At 41.5% G+C, this 20858-nt stretch overlaps 2 protein-coding genes across 4 annotated transcripts in view; one reads left to right on the top strand and one right to left on the bottom strand.

Annotated features, from left to right (window-relative positions):
* shroom2a (shroom family member 2a) overlaps window positions 1–4528 on the bottom strand; it is an 80084-nt gene extending 75556 nt beyond the window's left edge. The window contains exon 1 of one of the 2 annotated variants that reach the window (XM_088914683.1): window positions 4228–4528. In XM_088914683.1, coding sequence (XP_088770809.1) covers window positions 4228–4452 — 225 coding nt within the window. In that variant the 5' untranslated portion in view covers window positions 4453–4528. The remainder of the gene's footprint in view (window positions 1–4227) is intronic. The other variant, XM_088914681.1, reaches the window with a different exon arrangement.
* Window positions 4529–8388: 3860 nt separating this feature from the next.
* syap1 (synapse associated protein 1) lies at window positions 8389–20644 on the top strand. 2 transcript variants are annotated; one of them, XM_088913667.1, is made up of 11 exons: window positions 8389–8719; window positions 10219–10337; window positions 11528–11594; window positions 11795–11868; window positions 12900–13039; window positions 13884–14038; window positions 15119–15177; window positions 16180–16324; window positions 16658–16787; window positions 18988–19021; window positions 20559–20644. In XM_088913667.1, the coding sequence occupies exons 1-9, from the start codon at window positions 8521–8523 to the stop codon at window positions 16783–16785; spliced, it is 1086 nt and encodes a 361-aa protein (XP_088769793.1). In that variant the 5' UTR covers window positions 8389–8520; the 3' UTR covers window positions 16786–16787; window positions 18988–19021; window positions 20559–20644. The 2 variants fall into 2 exon arrangements, with proteins under 2 accessions (XP_088769793.1, XP_088769792.1); XM_088913666.1 differs by lacking the exons at window positions 18988–19021; window positions 20559–20644 and having other exon boundaries at window positions 16658–18959.
* Window positions 20645–20858: the final 214 nt, after the last annotated feature.

The raw sequence follows: 20858 nt of genomic DNA, 5'->3' as shown, positions 1-20858 counted from the left end.
AATATTTCCCACACCGTAAATATTTATACTTCGGACTACACAGACTGCAAAGCATAAAGACATATGGAAGAGATTTCTTTTTTTTTAAAAAAGTACAGAAAACAAGATCAAAGTCCAGGATGGCTTCTGCATCCTTCCTCCGCTGTGGAGAGATACAATGGCCAGTTCCAGCTCCCGTCCTCACCCCCCGAGCCCTCTGAGCCCTGACTCACTGTTCCTCTTGTCTCTATCTCAGCGGAGGCCGAGAAACCTGACCTGCCCTCCAGCTCGCTCAGACCCACTGAAAACCACTGCCCGGAGTCACAGCTGGTCTCGAGTGTTTGCACGATATCTGCGGCTACACTGCTGCAACACTTTAATAAGGGCTTAAGGCAGAGGGGGTCTGACCCTGGCCAAGAAGGCCGAGATGTGTTTGTAGGTGGGAGCCTTTTTAGTCTCCTTAAAGCGCCAGCACACTAGACCTGGGACAAACTGCTGAAACAAACAAAGATCTAATTTAGGTTGTTTAGTGCCAAACTGGAATGAAAAAGACACAATAGGGTCCTCCAGGACCAAGGGTTACACAGCGCTGGTGAAACGTAACAAAGGCTGTAGGAGAGGACCTACTTCACAACCTCACACCTGCAGCCTCACTTTACAGCAGGTCAGGAGGAGGAGTGAGAAAACTGCTTCACCAGTGTGCAGATTGTACAAACCCCGTGTGGCCTTTCATCGGGGTTAACACCCCTACTTTTACAAGCACTGAAAAGAGGATCTTTAATGACCAAAAAATCAAGACCTCAATTCAATATCTTATCCAAAGGACAGCACTGCCTGCGCTGTACAGTGGCCTCATTCGCCACAGTAGTTTAGAAAATCTGGGACAGAGGGAAGAGCACCACCTACATCACTTACAGCCGCACCACGATTTTCTATAGAAAATTCCTTCGAAAGACCTACCTCTACAGTACCATTCACACATTCCAAATTGTTGCCACAAAAGTGATGTTCATGTACCTACTCAGTTAATTCATCACCCACTGAATTTTGAAATAAGATCCACTTTTCCAAGAACAGGAGTCAGTCTTGTAAAACAGACCAAACGGACACTTGGAGGTTTCTAGAAAACAACCCATCTCAGAGCAGTGTGCTAGTAAACAGTTAAGCAATCTCTCACGGTTCACTAAGGGAGTAAAATTTGCATTGTGTTGTCTGTTTTCATTTTATAGGTCAAAAAGGCCTCTATAATGTTCAGATTAGAATGTGATTCATTGCTTAAATAAGCAGCCTGACAAGACAAATTGAAACAGATGTGCTAATGGTTGGTTATTGAAGAAACATGAATGCAAGGCTAGAGGAGAAACACTCCAAAGAGTAAGGTAGGTGGTATGGTAGTAAGTACAGTTAATGTGCCTATCTATGGACTTCATAAAGTAGACATTACCATACCAAGAAAAATGTTTTTGTTTTATAAAATTGTAGTTGCGCACCCAAAGAGCAATCTGTACTATCTAATCACCATAAAACCTTTTTTTTTTTATAAGAGTACAGAGTATAGTTATCTAGTCGCATGCTAACATTTTTGTGTCTGCTTACAATGTAAGGTTACCACATTAAAGACCTGACGCACTAAAAAGTCTAAAGTAATCAGTTGAGAAACAATGACAAGTCTTGAATATTTATACTGTTTCCTCAGCATTTTAATGCAAAGCCTTTTTTAAATCTAAGCAAATGGAGCTGAAAATGATCTTATTTCAAGACTTATTTCTGCTCCATACAATTGATGATACTTTAATAAGGCTCTAGGGGTGCCAGATGTTCCAGAGGTGATCGGGAGCATCGCACTGGCTAAGAGCCACAGTGGTTGTATGCCTGTAGCATATTATCATCAGCTGGTCAAACATCCAGATTGCTTCCGAACGACAAAACAAGCAACTGCCAGAAATATTTTTTGCCCCCCATCACTTCGAAAACCAAGTGCTGTTAAATGTTCTGAAACGCCAGGTGAAAGCACAAGAAAATGCTACAGCAGAGGTGCAGAGCAGCTTTACCCTGCAGCAAGAATGGAGGCAGGACTTTGAAATCAAGACGTCGGCACCAGCAGCCCTGCGTTTTTCTGCTTTTGATGGATGCCAAACAGCCCCACAGAGAGAAAGAGTTTGAAATGCCTCAAAACGATTAAGGAAGAGAAAAACAAACCAAACTGCATCACACAGATGGTTTCCTGCTCCTTTGTTTTCTTGAAGCAGACCACACGGGAAGTTTTTTGGGGAAAAAAAACATGCTTCCATTGAGTTTTAATGCCACATTTCAGAAGGAGCATTTCTCTATAGCCCTTATCCCAGCCAAGAGATATTTTTTTAACCCTCTCCTTCCATGCACAACGACACATCTTAGAGGAGTGGCTTTATCAAGGATTAAAATGAAGCTTAATGTGCCTGAACATATAAAATATAAGCTAGGATAGCCACTGCAGTCAAGGTACAAATCAGCCCTCCCTGACACTTCAAAACCAAGAACCCATAACAATCGTTCAGCTCTTGATAAGCAGAACCACTGCATCAGCACTCCCTACTTGATTTATACAGCTAACAACAGCAAAATCAGTGACTGCCGAAAGTACCAATGTTGATCTGGTGCGAGACGGTTTCCCTTTGAAGACCAGCTGTGGAGCAGACATCAGCACAATATTTCTATGATGGTGGACACGGGACATTAGGGAACTCCCAATTTAAAGTGTAAGCAAGTCCTCTGTCGTTGGGTGGTCATGAAAGAACATGCTGCCCCCTCTTTCATTCAAAGCCGGAGCAAAGGAACATAGCCCAGTTCCTTCACCCTTTGGTTCCATTTCAAAAATCTTTCAGTGGAGGACAGGACAACACAGGAAAGGTTACAGAGGAGAGGACGTCCCTCAGCACGTCGTGCCTGGATGGGGAGCTGATCCATCTGAGAACCAGCTGTTTCTGGACAGACCCCACGGAATGGGCTCTACCCGGCTGGCTGGAGAATATTTAAGACGTGCTCACCACACACCATGGGTTTGACTGACCAGCTTTTATAGAGGCATGTGCACGTTATTGTGCGTTATTGGAGTTGTCCAGTTATCAATTGGCATTATAATAATGTCCCACCTCCCTTGGAGCAGAGTGGCAGAGGCAGGATTGTGTGAATATCACTACTTTGATGCTGAAGCTGTTTTAGTAGTACAGTATTTCCATTTGCTAAGCAGAAACAGAAAAAAACAATCTAATATCCTTCAAGTACTTCTACTGACAGCTAAATATTAAACACAAATTTGTTCTCTGACTAGTCTTGAAATACGATTTAAGCATGCCTCAAACATTCGCTATGCAGAGAGCAGTACAGAGCTATCTAATGATATCAGGTCTTTCCTCCAAATACTGCACAGCACACTTTCCCCCCAGCTTTCATGCAAAGCACCATGTGAGAAGACACAAGCAAAGTGTAAATTAAGAGTACCATCTTTCACTTGAACCGGATTTTAACTGTACTGGAAATTCTGCATCACACTGAAGCACGTTTAAAGATACGAGTAAGTTCACAATGGGAAACATTCTCAACTCCCTGAAGGCTCCACAGCCTAAACGTTGCGTTTTCTTTCTTCTCTTTTCAGCATGGAATAAACCTATTACTTGTTCCTAAAAAAAACCTACACTGAAGAGAGTACAGTACTGTGACCTTTATACAGCATTAGTTACAAAAAACTATAAAAAATACGTGGGTCTTCATTAAACTACTAACATTTTCAAACTGAACATTAAACTGTTAATACCCTTGTTCATTTTAGCTGTGAAAACAACACTATTCTGGTCTTGTGAAAGACATAACGAAGAAGGTGAAAGGCGGCAGCTTCCCTGGTATTAAAAGATTTAGCCATCAACGCGGAAATGCTAAATATTCACAACTCGGCTGTGGGATGTGAAGTAAAATTGCTCATTTTCAATTTGCTTGTTGGTGTCCACGAAGTAAATCTACAGCGGTGGGCCAAAGAGTTGGGTGAAATAAAGACGAAATCGGGAGACGAGACCCGTGAAGCGAACAACGACCCGTACATCCACCCCCACCTGTGGTGGCGATGGTGTCACCGTCAGATCAAGGGAGGCAGGGACGCCCTGTTGACAGCAGGGCCACACGGACCGGTGTCGGGGCACGCCATCACGCCCCACGCCGCCCGGGCTATACGCGGTTCAGATGCTTAGTCGCGGTCTGTGGCAGCCCCCACCTCACCTTCGTGATCAGCAGCGGCTCCTGGTGCTCCCGACCCCCCTTCAGAGTAAATCCCCATGGCGCCCCGCCTGTCAGGAGAGCCTTCACCAGCCTGCCTGCTTCGCCATCGCCGTCCCTCGGCTCCGCCGCCCCCAGGATCTCCGCGTCCTGGTGGAAAATGCCCGGCGCCGCTCTGTGATCCTTCCCCGTCAGCCGCGGGTCGCTCCTGGGATCTAGCGCGTCCATGCTTCTCGGGGGAGGGGGGGGGGGATCCCAGTCGATCGGCCGGTCGGCGTGGGGGGAAAAAAATGAGCGCACCTCGTTTTCACAAGACACAATTCATCTGACAGAAGACAAAAAAAAACCCAACAAAAAAAAAAGTCGCCGTTGGTCAGGAGGTCCCGGTCCCTCTCCTGGACCACACAAAGAGGACGGCAAGCCCTCCCAAAACGATCTGCGTCCGACCAGAACTGTGCTAACACCTGTCCACAGCCCAGACACTTAAGGCTCTTAAAATAAAAGATTACAAAGCAGCAGCATGTTGGGAGGCTGGTGCATTTGTCCCCTCAGAAATCTCCCCCACTTCAGCCAAACAAATCCTGCCTCTCCGGGTCTATCCCACGGATTCAAACACTTCCAAGCGACATCTGTCGCCAAATTTTTTTTAAAAAAAATACTTTCACCTGAACCGAGGGAAAGGAATCGCTGTCTTCTCTTTCTTTAAAAAAATATCCTCTGTGGTTAAATACGATAACAATGGTTTTCAGGAGCTGCGAATTATTGACATGAGCTTCACCTGAAATATCCCGAGATCCAGCCAACAAAAACACAAAAGTCTCGCCCTTCGCTTGGGGGAAATGAGACGGTCCCGGCTCCCTTTCGGCCAGTCATCGAAACCGACGTGAACTAGAGAGCTTCCCAACACCACAAGCCAGCTCCGCTTTCATCTGCCTTTTGTATCAACAGGCGGAATGGCATTTCTTCAGCACGCTTCCCGCAGGATCGCTTCGGTCTCGCCTCACCGGCTCCCTTGCTTCTAATCCTCTCTCCCCTCCCTAAGGTGAGTTCAGCAATCCCTCAAAGGCGAAATTATGTGTTGTTTTCTACCTTCTCCATTTTTCTCCCCTCCCGGCTGACAAAAAAAAATATAATAAAGTGACAAACGGAGCGGAGCAAAAGCAGAGGACTGGTTCCACAAGTCTGCCGGCGGACTGCACAGGCACAGGCAGCAGGTACCTGGTCCGGCCAGCAGAGGCGCGGCATGAAGTACCTGCGCACAGGGCGCGGCGCGCCCTCTAGCGGCCGCGCTTCGCCGTGCCGGTACTGCTGAAAGACCAACCTACTCTGGAGTTGGAAAAAGAAATGAGTGGTGACAAGGCATTGCGAGAAAACTTTCAAAAAATAAATTCGCAGATCGTTTCCCTACAAATAAGCTAATTTCTAATGGGTAACTGAAACACATTCCACTAAACCTAATTCCTTTTGTTTATTTGCCTCCTTTTTAATCTCAAAGTTTCCCAGAAAAGCGCTATACATTACGTACACATCAGTGGGGACCTGCTCTACCCATCAGAACAAGCGCGGCCATTATGTGTTAACAGCCCCGGTACATAACAGATAAGATGAAGAAGCGAGTAATTGCTTCACACAATGTAATACTAAAGTGACACTATTGTACGGTCCTGCTCCATCCCGCTGACCTGAGGTAAAGACAATAATGCTAAATCCGGCCAGATTATCCACGTAGGTTATAGAAACACAGGTTATGCGTTTAGAACAAATAATTTGTAATTGTGAAATGGACGTGACATGAAAATATCTTAAGTGGGGTAATCCTTTTAAACGTGACTGGCTATTAATTCTCGAAATAGAAACTGAACTGTGTTAAAAATGCCTCCTTGAGCACTTAAGGTCTTACGTACACTAATGTGCTCAAGCCTTGTGAGTTGCTAATATATATTTTCTAATACTAACATGACGCTTACCAAATGTTTCAAGAATAACTAATGATTCGTTAAGAATTAAAACAGGTCAAATAAAATGCAACTGCGACTTAAATGAGAGTCCTTCTAGAAACAAAGGGATTCCCGAAGCTGAATCCGAATTCAGCTTCTGTTGCCCTTATCCTCCACCACCAGTGTTACTAAGTAACAGCTACTTCCGGGTCAAGCCACGCACCATCGTGTATACATTCCCGGTTTCCATGGAGACAAGGCTCAGCCCTGCTTATCTGTCACAACCGCATTAGACGACGACTATTACACAAAGAGTATCGTCGACAGTAGTTTTCCTTCAAATCTGTATCTTCATATCCAATAATATAAACACACATTTATTTATTTTTTATTTTCCTTCATTGTATATTACCAAAAAATGGCAGACAGATATCATTACAAAACTATAGTCTTCACACTTGTGTTGAAATATTTTGGATCACTTTATTGGCCATGTACAATTTCTTGTATGAGGAGCGTCTTTTTCACATACCCCAACTTGCTCTCCATGAAACACACAGACAGGAAGAGAAGCTTGGGGTCAGAGCACAGGGTCAGCCATTTATACAGCACCCCTGGAGCAGTTAAGGCCCTTGCTCAGGGGCCAAATGGAGTAGGATTCCTCTGCCAGCCACAGGATATGAACCAGCAAACTTCCAGCCACAGGTGCAGATCCTTAGCCACAGAGCCACTGTAACACCCTTTTTGACATGCATAAAAAAGAGAAAATCAGGATGAAAATATTGTTTTTTTATGATATATCCATTCATTATCATAAAATCATTTAGTTAGTTATTTAGCTAGGTATTATAGGGGCGCACACAAACACACAGACAATTTAGGGAAACCAAAAACCTACGACCAATCCACAATAGTGGGTCTACTGGTATTGTCCACAGTTACAAATATATGGGCACTGTGTTTGACGATAAACTAAAGTCCACTGAGAACACAGATGTCATTGTGATGAAGTTCCAGCGGCGCTGATATGGTCTGAGAAAACTGAGTTTCTTTGGAGTCCAAAATGGAATTCTTTCAACATTTTTTAGTTCTTTTATCTGAAGTATTTTAACCTCTTCTTATGTTTGTTGGTTCAATACATTCAGTCACAAAGAAAAAAAAACACTTTCAGAATGTTTTAAACCTGAGCTCTAAAGTCCCCGGTGAGCCTTTAAGACCCCTGGCACAGCTGTATGCCCAGCAGACCCTGAGGAAGGCCTGGGCCATCACTGAAGACCCATCTCACATCTTTCACAGTCTTTTGAACTTTTGCCTTCAGGAAGACGTTTTCATGGGCTTGCAAACAATGGCTGTAAAGTAGTCTTATCAACATGAGGTCTATTGAACAGCACCCCCACACACAAATGTGCAGGTACTAATACCTTCCTAAATATAAACACTGTTACTTTCAATCACTTCTGTGGTCCGTTTGCCGTTTTTAATCTATGCATACTTTTCTTTCTTCAAAATGTTTTGTGTGTGTGTTGCACCAAAAATTGCCCCCCTTGGGGATGAGTAAAGTATGTTGAATTTTGAATTGAAATGGATATTACAGTAGTAAACAATTAGATGGGTAAATATTCTTAACATTTAAAGCATATTTAAAAGAAATGTAAATGTTTTCATTTCTGAATGCTAAAATTATAGTTTTAGCGATGTGCTGTCAGCTTTGGTACTGTAGTTCTCCCAGCTTTTGTTCTCCTATGCTACATTACCTTTGCGTACTGCCCTGTCTTTCTCACACCTGAAGAAGGCTCCACGGCCGAAACGTTGCGTTTTTCTTCTCTTTTCAGCATGGAATAAACCAATTGTAGCTTTGGTACTGGTACAGTTCTGGTCGGTTGCGGGGCAGTAGTACGGAGCAGAAGGAACATACAGATGAACTTTTCATTTTAAACAACAGGTGACTGGCGATGTTCCGTGTTTTCTGCAGATATATTGAACTATGGGGAGTGGTATTTTAATTTTTCCATGTGTTTTTTACAAATCGAAATCCTGAAAAAAACAGTTCCTATCGGATCTGTAGATTCCCCATATTTTTCTCCTGAGTACTATAAACCCATCAAGCTTTCGCACAGAACATAACACGAGTAAAAAATCCGTTTGAATATGGTTGTGTCATATAAACTCGTAGAGATACTTGTCTAAGGGGCGATTAAAGGGACAAAATTGTTTGACCCCTGACGTCATTGCAACGCGGAAGTCAACAAGCCATACATTTCCTGGTGACGTTCGGGACTGGACGCGAGCAGAGTAAACACGGCGAGGCGATATTGTGTTAATTCATCGGTAATATACGGCATTAAAAAAAATAACGACAATGTTCAAGGGCTGGGGGTCGTGGTTAGGTCTGGAGAACCCCGCCAGTGTGAAGTCAGAGGAAACTCCTAAAGATGTCGAGAGGTGCGAGGGGAAGGAAAGCGAAGAGGGGGAAAGTGAAGGAAACAAGCAGGAGAGGAGTGTGAAGCAGGAGAGTGACCCGGCGGAGGAGCTCATCCAGCAGGCCAGAGGGCTGAGCGGTAAGATCACTGCACCCGCACGGAAAACACAGCGCACTCCTTTCCTACGTGTCCGGGGTTTCGTTGGCAGGAGTGGGTGTGATTTATTGCTCGTTTATTTTAGCTCTTTATCGCGACACAAATAGCATTTGCTTAAGGTCCTGTCAGTTATTGTTTAGTTCTATTGAGATTATCGCACTGAAAGTCGAAATGAGAATGTCTCAGTTTTAACTGCAACAAAACCGCAAAGTTGTAAGTAGGAAAACGATCAAAGAGAGCCGACACTGTGCAGTGGTTAGCATTGCTGCCTCTCAGCACTGGGGCCCCGAGTTCAATTCCCAGGGCACTATCTGGGTGGAGTTTGCATGTTCTCCCTGTGTTCAAGCGAGTTCTCTCTGGTGGCTCCCGTTTCCTCCCACAATCCAAAGACATACAGGTGAGTTAATAAGCTTCTGGCAAAATGGGCCCTGGTCTCAGAGTGCGATTTTCTGTTTGTGTCTTGTGGTGGACTGGCATCCCATCAAGGGTTTATCCTACACTGTGCCCATTTTTTGCTGGGATAGGCTCTGTTTTTTTCCCAAAAAAAGTGTTGCCTTATATCAGGCATAATGTCCTGCTGCAGTGATATGATTTCAGAATGAGCTCACAGGAAGGGCAGCAAATGAGTTCTCAGAACGTGAAAGGTTTGGCGCCATAACATCAGGCTGACATCCATCACTACAAGTAGAGTTCTGTAGCAGCTATACACTCCTGCCCAGACCATCACTCTTGGACTTCCTCATCAGATTGTCTTTTGTGCACAACTTTTAGCATGTCATCATGCACATCTTTGCCACACTCTCTGACATCTATTAGATAGGTCTACAAAAAACACCACTGAAGAGGACTAGGCTCCACTGATGGCAAGTCTGCTCTAGGTAATAAAATGAGGCCACTGACATACCGAGTGCACATAAGAGGCTTTGTTGTCTTGTTGCCTTGATGAGTGGGGCACGTATTTCTGTGTTCTTCTTGGTGTTCACCATAGTTGAATTCAACAGGTTCAATCACCTCATCACCTCAGAAACTCTCTCACTAACGCTTAGGCAACAAACACATTCGAGTCAAAGTCATTCATTTTGGCCAGTTCATCAGAATGATAATAAAACAGTTAACTACCATGCGAGATTTGTTTATTTTTCTTAAAAAGTGTCTAAATTAAATGACAGTCTGTATTCTGTTATACATCTGTATGTGTAAAATGTGTCCTTAAAATTATCTGTTGAATACTAAATAGGAATATACAGCTATGTTGATTTCCATTGTTTGGGGGACTGTGTACAGCCCCATGTGCATTTTACTGAAAACTTGTAACACATGTTAAAACTGCTCTCTTATGAAGAATAATTATTTGTGGCAGAGAAGATAAACCTAAAGAATACAGACATTTCTGCTGCCAGCAATAAGCAGAGTAGCACACAATATTTCGAAAATGTACAAGGACCACTGAGGCTGTTTTCTTTGTCTTTTGTTTCTTTTAGGATACCTGTACAATTTTGCTAGCACTGCCACAAAAAAGATCTCAGACTCAGTAGTGGAGACTGCACAGACCATTAAAAAAAGCGTGGAAGAAGGAAATATTGACGGCATTATTGATAAGGTAGTCCTTCTGTCTGCTGCTTACACCTATTCAAACGTCAGTGCTTTTGCTTTGCCTGTCAATGTAACAGTGTTGTACCTGCCAGTTTGCCATGTAGGAGGCACTTGTGAAGAGTCTGAACATGGCACTTGGCCACATGTGGTGAAAACTGCCAGCAGCCATATCACCCTGCAGCTCACAGCTGGCAGCCCACTGAAGCTCAGCAGGTGTGAGCCTGGTCAGTACCCGGATGGGAGACCTCCTGGGAAAAACTAAGGCTGCTGCTGGAAGAGGTGTTAGTGGGGCCAGTAGGGGGCCTGTGTGGGTCCTAATGCCCCAGTATAGTGACGGAGATACGATACTGTAAAAAGGCGCCGACCTTTGGATGAGGTCCTGACTCTCTGTGGTTATTAAAAAAAACAGGGTTTTTCTCGAAAAAGGTGTTACCCTGGTGTCCTGGCCCAATTTCCCATTGGCATTTACCAATCACAGCTTCCTAATGATCCCCATCTATGAATTGAATTGGCTTTATCACTCTGTTCTCCTCCCCACCGATAGCTGCCGTCACATCATCCAGGTGCTGGTGGAAGAGAGTCCTAATTATCTGTAAAATGCTTTGAGTCGAGTGTCCAGAAAAGTGCTCTAAAAGTGTAAGGAATGAAGTAAATTAAAATGAAGATTACCAGTTAAAAATCAAATTGAATTATTTTTTTTTAAGTTGGGAAAAATCCGAGCCCAGCTTCCGACATTTGATCTCCAAACCACTCTCTGCCCCTTGCAGTTCTCGTGGAAGAAGGGCAGCACGTGGGTCGTTCAGAACCTCTTCATGGAGTTCTTAACTTTATATTGTTACTTTACTACATTTAGATTAGAAGGTTTTGTTTTCTCCAATTTTTGTCTTCTTCTGTGATGCATGTTAAAATTAATTAGTTTGTTTTGCCTCTCCCAGCTCTTTTATTAAATAATGTAGGCTTGTCTTTTTTTGCTGAAATTCATATCAGTATGGAATTCTTCCCAACAACTCATTGATGTGTGGAAGCAATGCATCTAAATTAGCTAGAAATGTGGAAATAGTTATATTAAATTTTTGCTTCCAGTGCTCCCACCTCATTCATTAATCTAATTCTGTAATCATTCCAACTCTATGGCACTGCTTGCAGGAAAAATCAACCAAGATAACAATGTAAGAGAAGATTCTTTTTTTTCCTCAGACGATATTAGGAGATTTTCAGAAAGAACAAGAAAAGTTTGTACAAGAAAAGAATGCAAAAAGGACAGGTGAGTGGCAGTTTTGTATATATCTGTACGTAAAGGGCAAAATGTTCTATTTTGCCATACAGAATTTAACTGTGCTGTTAAAATTGTGCATGCTTGTGCTTCGGAGAGAAAAAGCATTTTACAACTTCAAGGAGTAATCATTCAATTTTCTTTTAAAAAATGCAGTTTATTAACTTTCTACTTTTCAATCCTTTTTGAAGACACTGCTGTTCCTCCTTGGGTCGGTTACAGTGAAGAGGAAACAATTCAACAGCAGATTCTGGCTTTATCAGCAGTGAGTACAGAACAAAAGATTGAAGTCCTTTCCTAGAGTGGGAATGATATACTTACTGAGCAAACTGAGAAATAGTCCAGGCCTATTCTAAGCTTTTAAAAAAATGGAATCGCACTACTTTCTATTTTATATGCAACAGTTTGAATTGACACCGACCAGTCATCTTACCATTACCACTCTTGTACTCTCCAAGGAGAATGTGAACTGTGCCTGCGTACCTCTGACATGCCTATCTGTCAGAGCTATAGTTCCTCACAGGAGAACTGACACTGAGCTTTGGTCGAGAGCCCTGTTGGCCCTGAGGATACTCAGATGGTTTTTGGTGGTTTGTGGGGAAACGCCTGTCACCGCCAGCTAATGCTATAGCCCATGCTCCAATCAGCGGCATCTGAGTTATAAGGTTTAACTTCAGCTCTGGCTGGCTGAGCCACTTTCAGCCTTCATTTGCTATTCTTTAATGAGGCCATGACAAAACTAGACAGACAGAAATGGGCAAGACGCATGGATTCAGAAACACTATAATCAATAAACAAATTTGAAATTGTATTTTGCAATTAGAATGTTTGTAGAAGTGGCCGGCACAGTGGTGCAGTGGTTAGCATTCTTACCTGGCAGCACTGGGGCCCTGGGTTCAATTCCTGGGTGCTGTCTGTGTTTGTATGTTCTCCCTGTCTTCTCATGGTGCTCTGGTTTCACCCCACAGTCCAGACACATGCTGGTAGATTAATTGCTTTCTGGGAAATGTGGCATGAGTGTGTCTCCGTTTGTGCCTGTGTGTGCCCTGCAATAAATGGGCATCCTGGATACTTGGATATTCAGCATCCAGGGTGTATCCTGGCTTGTGCCCGTTGTTTACTGGGATAGGCTCTGTCTTCCCCAGGACCCTGTAGCCCTGTAGAAAAAGTGGTTAGAAAGTGCATAGATGTTTGTGGAAGTACCTGTTACCTCTATGAAGAGCAAAGCAAAATACAGCATTTCCTTCTGAAGAAGTGTGTCCCCTAAACTGAGGTTTAGCTCCCTCTGTGTTTCAGGACAGGAGAAACTTTCTACGAGACCCTCCTGCAGGAGTGCAGTATCACTTTGACTTCAATCAGATGTTCCCCATCGCGCTGGTGATGCTCCAGGAGGACGAGCTGCTCAACAGGATGCGTTTCGACCTGGTTCCTAAGCAGTAAGCAACATGCTTTTACTGACCGAACATTTCACTTACCAGCTCTCCGCTGGTGGAAATAAAGATGTTCCTCTTTTGTAATTTGTAATTTTGTAATTTAGCATCCTTTTCAAGTAACTTTTGCGTTAAAACTCCAAGAGCTTTGTCTAACTTCCCTTAGGGACCTCTCACCCTTTTTGTTATGGCTAGTTATTCCTTATCCAAGTGGGCTTGTATTATAGGCTTTCTACACATGACACTTAGCAAACCCTACTGATCTGTGTAATGTAAAAAAAACCCGGTCTGGTAGTGTTTGGTTCTGATAATGTCCATATTACCTGAGACGGCTCATACAGTATGTATGTAATTTGTTTGTGATCTTAATCATCATCTACAGTGCAAGGGTTAGTAACTTGAACACTTCTTCATTCTTATACTATATTTTCCTCATATGCCCTGTATCTTGCTAGCCTGTACAAAATGAACCTGTTCACAGACAGAAGATCCGTGTGCACAATTAGCAAATCTCATTTTACTTTTGGCCAGATCATTTTCGAGGGTTCTTCTTATGGTTTGATTTGCATGTGTTTCTGCACAAGGAGGGCTCCATTTTTGGTGTGTATTTTCCAGCTGCCTTTTAAAACAGTATTTAGCAGTCAGTGAGTCTTAACTCCAGTTTACTGAAAAGTATTCATTGCTCTCGGCGTCTAGGATGTAGTATCATTCTTTTCATTATAATACCCTTACACATAGTGCTTGTAATTATTGTTGTTTAATATTTACATCTCTGTTCTGTGAAAAATATTAGTTTCACTTAAGAATATTTGGGCTTATTTTTGTATTGTTTTTCTTTTGTCTCCTGTAGCGTAAAAGAGGAGGTCTTCTGGAGGAATTATTTCTACCGTGTCTCTCTGATAAAGCAGTCGGCTCAGCTCACTGCCCTGGCTGCACAGCAGCAGGCTGCGGACAGGAAGGAAGAGGAGAAGAGCAGTGTCAGCCCTGAAGACGTCCGCCTGACAGGTACCTGTCTGTGATCAGGCTCGCCAGCTGCTGTAGGGCCACGTACTGGGCTGGAAGAGGCTAGCGGTAGCAGTCGAGAAATCTTAAAAGACGAATCCAAATGAGCAAAACAGTTGTCAAGTTTTTAAACTGGTTTTGTGAAGGATTTAAATATACGTGAAAATGTTCAGATACTGTTTTTTTATATCTAACACCGCCTGTAAATGGTTTTTAGAAGATAGAAAAACTCACCACCCATAATAATAGGCTGAATTTCTAGAACTGTTTGTTTTAAACATTGCTTTCTAACAATACTTTTACTTTTGTGTTTTCTTGCCTAATACGTGCAATTGATTTGAAAAGACATTCCTATTGGATAGTTAATTCCTGAAGAGTTATGCAGGCAAACGCAGAGCTGCTCTCTGTCCATACAGTGTGACCAGCTGGAGTTTTCTGAAGATGGCCTTCTGTAGGCCGCTGGAATTTGCTAATCAGACCTTTTGAAATTTTCAATTCCAACTTTGTTCAAGGTTTAAGATGGCTTTGAAAAACATGTGTTACTGTACATATGACTTTTTTGTGAATGTGGAATGTGGTAGCATAGATTTATGTGCCTTCTAGCAGTAACCACTCAACACAGAAATAGAGAAAAGGTCCAAGAGTGGTTCCTGGATTTATTATGCAAGGTGCTTAAACAAAATAGGACCTCTGCTCTACACAACATTTATTGACAGAGTGGCCAGCCACAACACTGACTACGGCATACTCTGACTGACCAGAGTGAAGGATAGAGTCATGATATACAGATCACATCCCAACATTGCAGTTAATATTTATTATACAATCAGCTGCTCTTATTACATCAGGTGACCTATTACAATACAGCCTTTTCAATATTTTACATTGCGACCTCTAGTGGATGCCTCATTGTCATCGTAGTCCCCCTCTCTAGTTCCATAATGCAATTTGCAACAGTAGGCAGAAAGAAGAAAAAAGTACAGCTGGGCAAGTTGTGGCTTTGCTTAGCTGCTCTTTCAGCAGACACTCAGAAAAACTCTTCAGGACAGTCACACACAGTCTGTGTTTCTTTTTGCTTTTCAGAAACTATAAGACCCAAAACACCACCCACTGCCATCAATAGCAAACCGAAGCCAAATGAGGTAAAGGATAATGGATGTGGTGTGGAAGTATAGTTATCTTCTATCTTTCTAGTTCTCTTTATCCCTAGATGTGACAAGAGTCAATGAAATGCACAAGTTATGAAAAAACAATTGTGATTCGACATGCTGCAGTTGCAGGAGTCTTTGCTTCTGTCCAAAGTGTTGCTTCAGCCTTAGGCTCTGGACAGAACAACTGCTGAAAGATTAACTGCCATCTTCATAAAAACAGTAGTGTATACAAAGCTTTGCATTTGCAAGTGTATAATAGTATTTATTATATTAGTAATAGTATTTAATAAACCGTAATAGTGTACTAAGTGATACTGCAAGAACCCTTTGTTTAAAATAAAAGAACAATTTGCTGTCAAAGGAATTTAAGTATCAAATGGATTATAAAAGTTTATCCATATTTTAATAAATGGATATATTTTAAAGATTAATTGTTTGAAACACGATTTTAGTTCATGAAATAGAAGTTACTTATAACTACCGTTGCAAGTTTAGTAAGTATTTTACACCAAAGAAATAAGATAAGATCACTTTATCGGCCATGTTGTGCTAGAAATCCATTGAGAGTAAGGATTAAAAGCTCTGAAATATTTGATTGTGTGTCCTGAGAAGATTAGATGAATTTTAAGGGAGACAAAACATAAATTTATCATACTCAGGAGTAGAAATACTATCTGATTAAATTGTTTCTGTGAAATGTGGCGTTGTTCTGTGAAAGTGCTTCACTTTCTTATCTGGAAGAAGGGGGGGGGATCTTTAATGTGCTTGTTTTCAGGCCTTATCTTTTCTCTTTGGTCAACATTCAGTTATATGGAAGTTTTAATAGAAGTGCAGTTGACTTATATCATTCTTGGCTATTCTAAAGAACTTATTATTTTGAGAATTTAAAACTGGAGGATTGGTGCTTTGTAGTTGAATTAGACCTGTTCTACTGTAGTGGTGAGTAATGAAACAGTCAGGGCAAGAAAAACCATCCATGTTCTCCTGCTGTAGGATGAGGAGGAGATCTCAACAAGTCCAGGAGTCTCGGAGTTTGTCAGTGATGCCTTTGACTCATGTGATATAAACCAGGAAGACCTGAGGAAGGAGATGGAGCAGCTGGTACTGGATAAGAAAGAAGACGTCTCTGGCCCAGAGGGTGAGTACTGCCACAGGCAGGCCCATACCCAGCACCTACAATAGTACTGACTGTGCCTCCCCCAGCCTGCCTTGTCTTCCTAGCCAATCCTTTCTTATCTTATTTCAATCTGAAAATATGTTGAATCTAGCTTGAAGAGCAGATTGATCCTCTTTATATAGAACTGTTGAGGCCTGCCTTCTAAACTCTGTTATTTAAGTGTTTCAGGCTTTAGTTTCTTTCTCATTGAAGTACGAAACATAGCTACTAGTCTCATTTCTTCTAGTTTACCTTTGGTAGTGGAGGAGTTTTTGAAGTTTTCAATGTTTCAACGTTGTTTCCATCTTCCTGCAGAAGAGACAGCAGACTGGGAGAAAGAACTCCAGCAGGAGCTTCAGGAATATGAAGTAGTGGCAGAATCTGAAAACAGAGATGAAACCTGGGACAAGGAAATTGAGGAAATGCTGCAGGCAGATGGTTAAGTGTACGTAACTGAGAACTATACAAGTGAGCTCTGATCAGCTATATTGTTTTCACCTTACTTTTAACACTATGAAGGACCAAGTAAGTTTTAATACTGCATGCAGCACTCACTCCAACAAGCCATGCAGCTCGCCTTTGTCTCTCAACATTCATTGAATTCTCTAAAGAAATGAAAAAAACTTTCATTTTTGAAGTTTGAAATCTGGAAAAAATTGTACCCCAGTTAAAGTGATTTATGCATTGACACTGAAAGTTTTAAGATGATATATTTTTAACGCTTCCAGCAAATGTTAAGTGTTTCTTGAGGGTGATTATATAGTTATAATTTTATATCCATTGTGTAATGGGTTCTTTTTTTTTTCCTTACGTCTGCTTCCATTTCTAGCTGGACAGGTTATTTATTTTGTAAGAATATTCCCAAGTTTGTAGACAGTGCCAAACTGCAAACTTGCATATTTGTTTGAGTTTATTGTAATCAGAAACGGATATATATCCAATGATTTTTTTTTCAATTGGCCTACTATATGTGCTTTTGTTCATTGAATTCATTAATAGATCTCCACCTGATGTCAATGGTTTGATTTTAGCTTTATGTAATGCAGGTATTTTTTGCAAACATATTTAGTGTTTTCTTTAATTTCCTTTAACATATTGTTTTTAACCCTTTAATTGGATTCTAGAAACACAATTCAATTTAAGGTGCATTTCTTATTAACTGTCACTGCTGCTACGGGAGGGTGCATGATTGAAAAGACAAATGCTGACAGGGGGGAGTTTGTACTAGTGTTTGTAGGGACCACAGGCACAAAAGACTGCTGCAACCACATTACAGTTTTACAGAAATTATAACCAAGCTATACTTGAGCTGTATATTAACTGTACATCTAAGGTGTAGGTACAGGTAGTGGAAACAGCAATGGAAACAGTCATATAAAGTCACTTAATATGGCGACTGGACAACACATACAGCCTTGTTGCACTGTGGAATAGTGGAATAGAGTCTGCAGGTGACTAGAAGTCTAAAGGAGGGATGCAGCACCATTTTTCATTGAGAAAGACAATCAAATCACACCTGATTAATGATAGTGATAACATCAGTGTGATGTTTATCCATCCAGTACCATTAGGTGGAGATCGGTGTCGACCTTAAATTCTAAGAGAATGAGTGTTGCCAGACCGTACCAGAAGAATGTGCCCTACAACATTACAGGACCACCAGAACCCTTCACTGTTGGAACCAAACACTTAGGTCTATAGAGTTATTTAGGTCGGCACCATGTGTACACACATCTGTTTGTCAAAAACATGGTAAAGGATGATTAATCTAAAAAAAAAGGCATTTCTCCACTGCTCAGCAGTCCATTGCCTGTGCATCACCAGACTTGCAAACATGCCGCGCCAGGTGTGATGAGCATAGATGAATGCATAGACGTCACAATCCTGGAAAATGCCCTTCCACCTGTGGTTACGCATTGCTGAAGACGGCTTTCCATTGGAGTTCCATGCTGACATCACCTTATACACCAATGGCTGTGCAACATCAATAAGTTCAAGTGACTTGGTCACTGAAACTCCTGCCAAATAGCCCAAACAATCATCCCTCTTTCAGCATCAACGTGGTTTCTTACAGCAGCCATGTTAACAAAAATGTAGGCAGCCCGACCTGTCCAGCATTTTTTTAAATGACCCTTACCATGCTGGGATGTTATTTGTTTATTAATGCATAACCAGCACCTGTTTGGATGTCCATGTTTTTAGCATATTTGGTGACTCTCATATGCCCAGAGCTTTCCATTTTTTTTGTCCACTACCTTGCCCTTTTCAAATGATAATGATTCAAACATGACCTGTTGATTTGAAAAAATAATAGACCTTATTTTCCTAAACCTAGATGGTAATAAATACTCAGGAGGCCAGTCGCTTAATTTTATGCTCAGGAGTTTCTTGAGATTAAGGGTGTGGTGATGGAGATGCAGTAGGTAGTGACCTTGTTAAGAAAATGGTGTCCAGATCTAAAACTTAAGGCATTTGATGCTTTATGAAACGAGCCCCAGAGTGTCAGCTATCTGGAGCTGTATGTTAAGGTGACACGAAGGTTAAAGTAGAGATGTAAATTGTGAGAGTAGACAACAGACACTGCCTACCCTACACAAATAAATAATTTTAAAATGTGTATTATCTTGTATTTTCTTCTTTTTTAGTGTCGTTTAAAGCAAGGTCACCGTTTGCCATTTGGTAAGAGCAAGTTATTTATTATAGTTGCACTCTGACACTGAGAAACTGTAAAAAAATAAGGACTTGCAAGTGGCGATGTTTTTCTCCTATATATAATTGCCCAAAATGACAGAGTATAAACATTTTCTCTCTTATGTTCCAAGAACAGGCAGAGTAAGCAGAGGACGGGGCTCTTTTTGGCCTTGTCAGTTCAGTCTGTGTGAGATGTCATGAATAGGCAGCAATCCTAGCTGCTTTTTCCAGGTTAATTTGATTTTGCCCATTTTTCCATTCAAGTATTGATCACACTGGTGGGGAAAGAACCTGCAGTGGAGTCAAAATCAGAACCGATATTGCAAAGTTGACGATTCTGTGTTTCAAAGATACTCTATCATGAAAGAAACTGAATTAAGAAAGCCTGAAGGTCATCCTAAATATCTGTATTAGAGTAAGGGCCAAATCACAACGATTTATGCCTGGAGTGCTAAAAAGAAGAGCAACTCTTTAGGTGAGCACTGTGACCATGCGTGAGGTTTGACCATTCTTTTAACCACCAGTGTACACTTTCTTTACTCCCTTTTGGGATCAGGAAAGTGTGCAGTAGCTGATAGAAATGAGGCCACCTAGAGACAAGGAGAAAATTATTCTCTTACTGAGAATGAGTTAGTGCCTATGCAGTAAGGCTTTTGTTGGGTTTCTGAGACGAACGCCACACCAGCCAGATGAGCATTTAATAGAGGGTTCCCAATTAGGCACAGCCATGTTGTTTCATAAGAAAATGCGTTCCCATGTGGCTGTCAGAATGTCAAGATCCTCTGGTGGTGAACAGCAGCATCACGGTGAAAAGTGTTTTTTTTGCCGCTGTGTCATAGCACTTAGTCAGAAACTGTTTTTTGTCATTTCTACCCGAGAATATTTGGATATCAGAAAATGGTAGGTAATTAGATATTGTTAGATAATGTACTGTTGTTACCCAGTCTTCATCGATGTATAAATTATCTCTGTAGAGGGAACACATATTATAATGTGGTATTTAGATTACTTACAAATACTGGCAATGGATGCATTTATCTTGTATTTTTGAAAACATTGATTGTGGTTGTGTACGTTTGAAGTTGTTTATAAAACATAAATACATGCAGAGTTTTTTTCTGAACAATGCAATTCAAATTTCCTGTTTTTAGTTAAATTATACATTGCAATTTAGTAATTGTTCATAGTTGTACATTAAAAGATTTTAATGTAGGGTTGTGATTTTATTGTAGGTATTTTATTATTGATGTGTTTTGAAAACCTGAAAAAGCAGCATCAATGCTGCATGCAGTGCTATTGATGTTAAATTTTACATCAGCAATAAGCAGATAGGATTGGAGTGGTGGTGTTTCTTGGGGTAAAAATAATGATGAGTCCAAGTCATTTAATAAAGACACCAGGTGCTAAACGTGTGTTATTTTAGGTGAGTTAAAATTGGCACATTGCTCTGATTAACAATGTCTATAAAAAGCCATTCAATAATGTGATTGTAATGCAAGAACAGTAAAGATACGATCATGTCCAGTTCGAGAAAGATGAAGACCACCTGGTTGTTATCAGCTTGATTGACGGGGGATTGCCCTGAGAATGAGATCTTCTGCTTCACCAAACACCTGGAGAAGCCCTGTGAGTGAAGGCTACATCCTGGAAACCAGTCAACCACACCAGCCCAGGACTGATGCATCTATAAAAGGTGTGGCTTTGTTTTGTTTAATACATATCTTTCAAAGAAATACATTTCAGAGGTGGTGTTTTAAGTTCTTATAAATAGCACAGCCATTGAGTAGTTTTTTCCTGTTAAGAATAAAATGGAACTTGTAATGGA

The sequence above is a fragment of the Atractosteus spatula genome, chromosome 4 (genome assembly GCF_055471065.1).
Source record: "Atractosteus spatula isolate fAtrSpa1 chromosome 4, fAtrSpa1.hap1, whole genome shotgun sequence".
NCBI classification, from domain to species: domain Eukaryota; kingdom Metazoa; phylum Chordata; class Actinopteri; order Semionotiformes; family Lepisosteidae; genus Atractosteus; species Atractosteus spatula.
Note: the sequence above shows the minus strand (reverse complement) of the source record. Positions and strands in the feature narration are given on the sequence as shown.

Bases quoted from the DNA above. Each gene is read 5' to 3' on its own strand.
- syap1 (XM_088913667.1), top strand. From the start codon at position 8,521: ATGTTCAAGGGCTGGGGGTCGTGGTTAGGTCTGGAGAACCCCGCCAGT. The intron at 11,869-12,899 runs GTGAGTACAGAA...TCTGTGTTTCAG, and splicing joins AGATTCTGGCTTTATCAGCA to GACAGGAGAAACTTTCTACG. The intron at 16,325-16,657 runs GTGAGTACTGCC...ATCTTCCTGCAG, and splicing joins AGACGTCTCTGGCCCAGAGG to AAGAGACAGCAGACTGGGAG.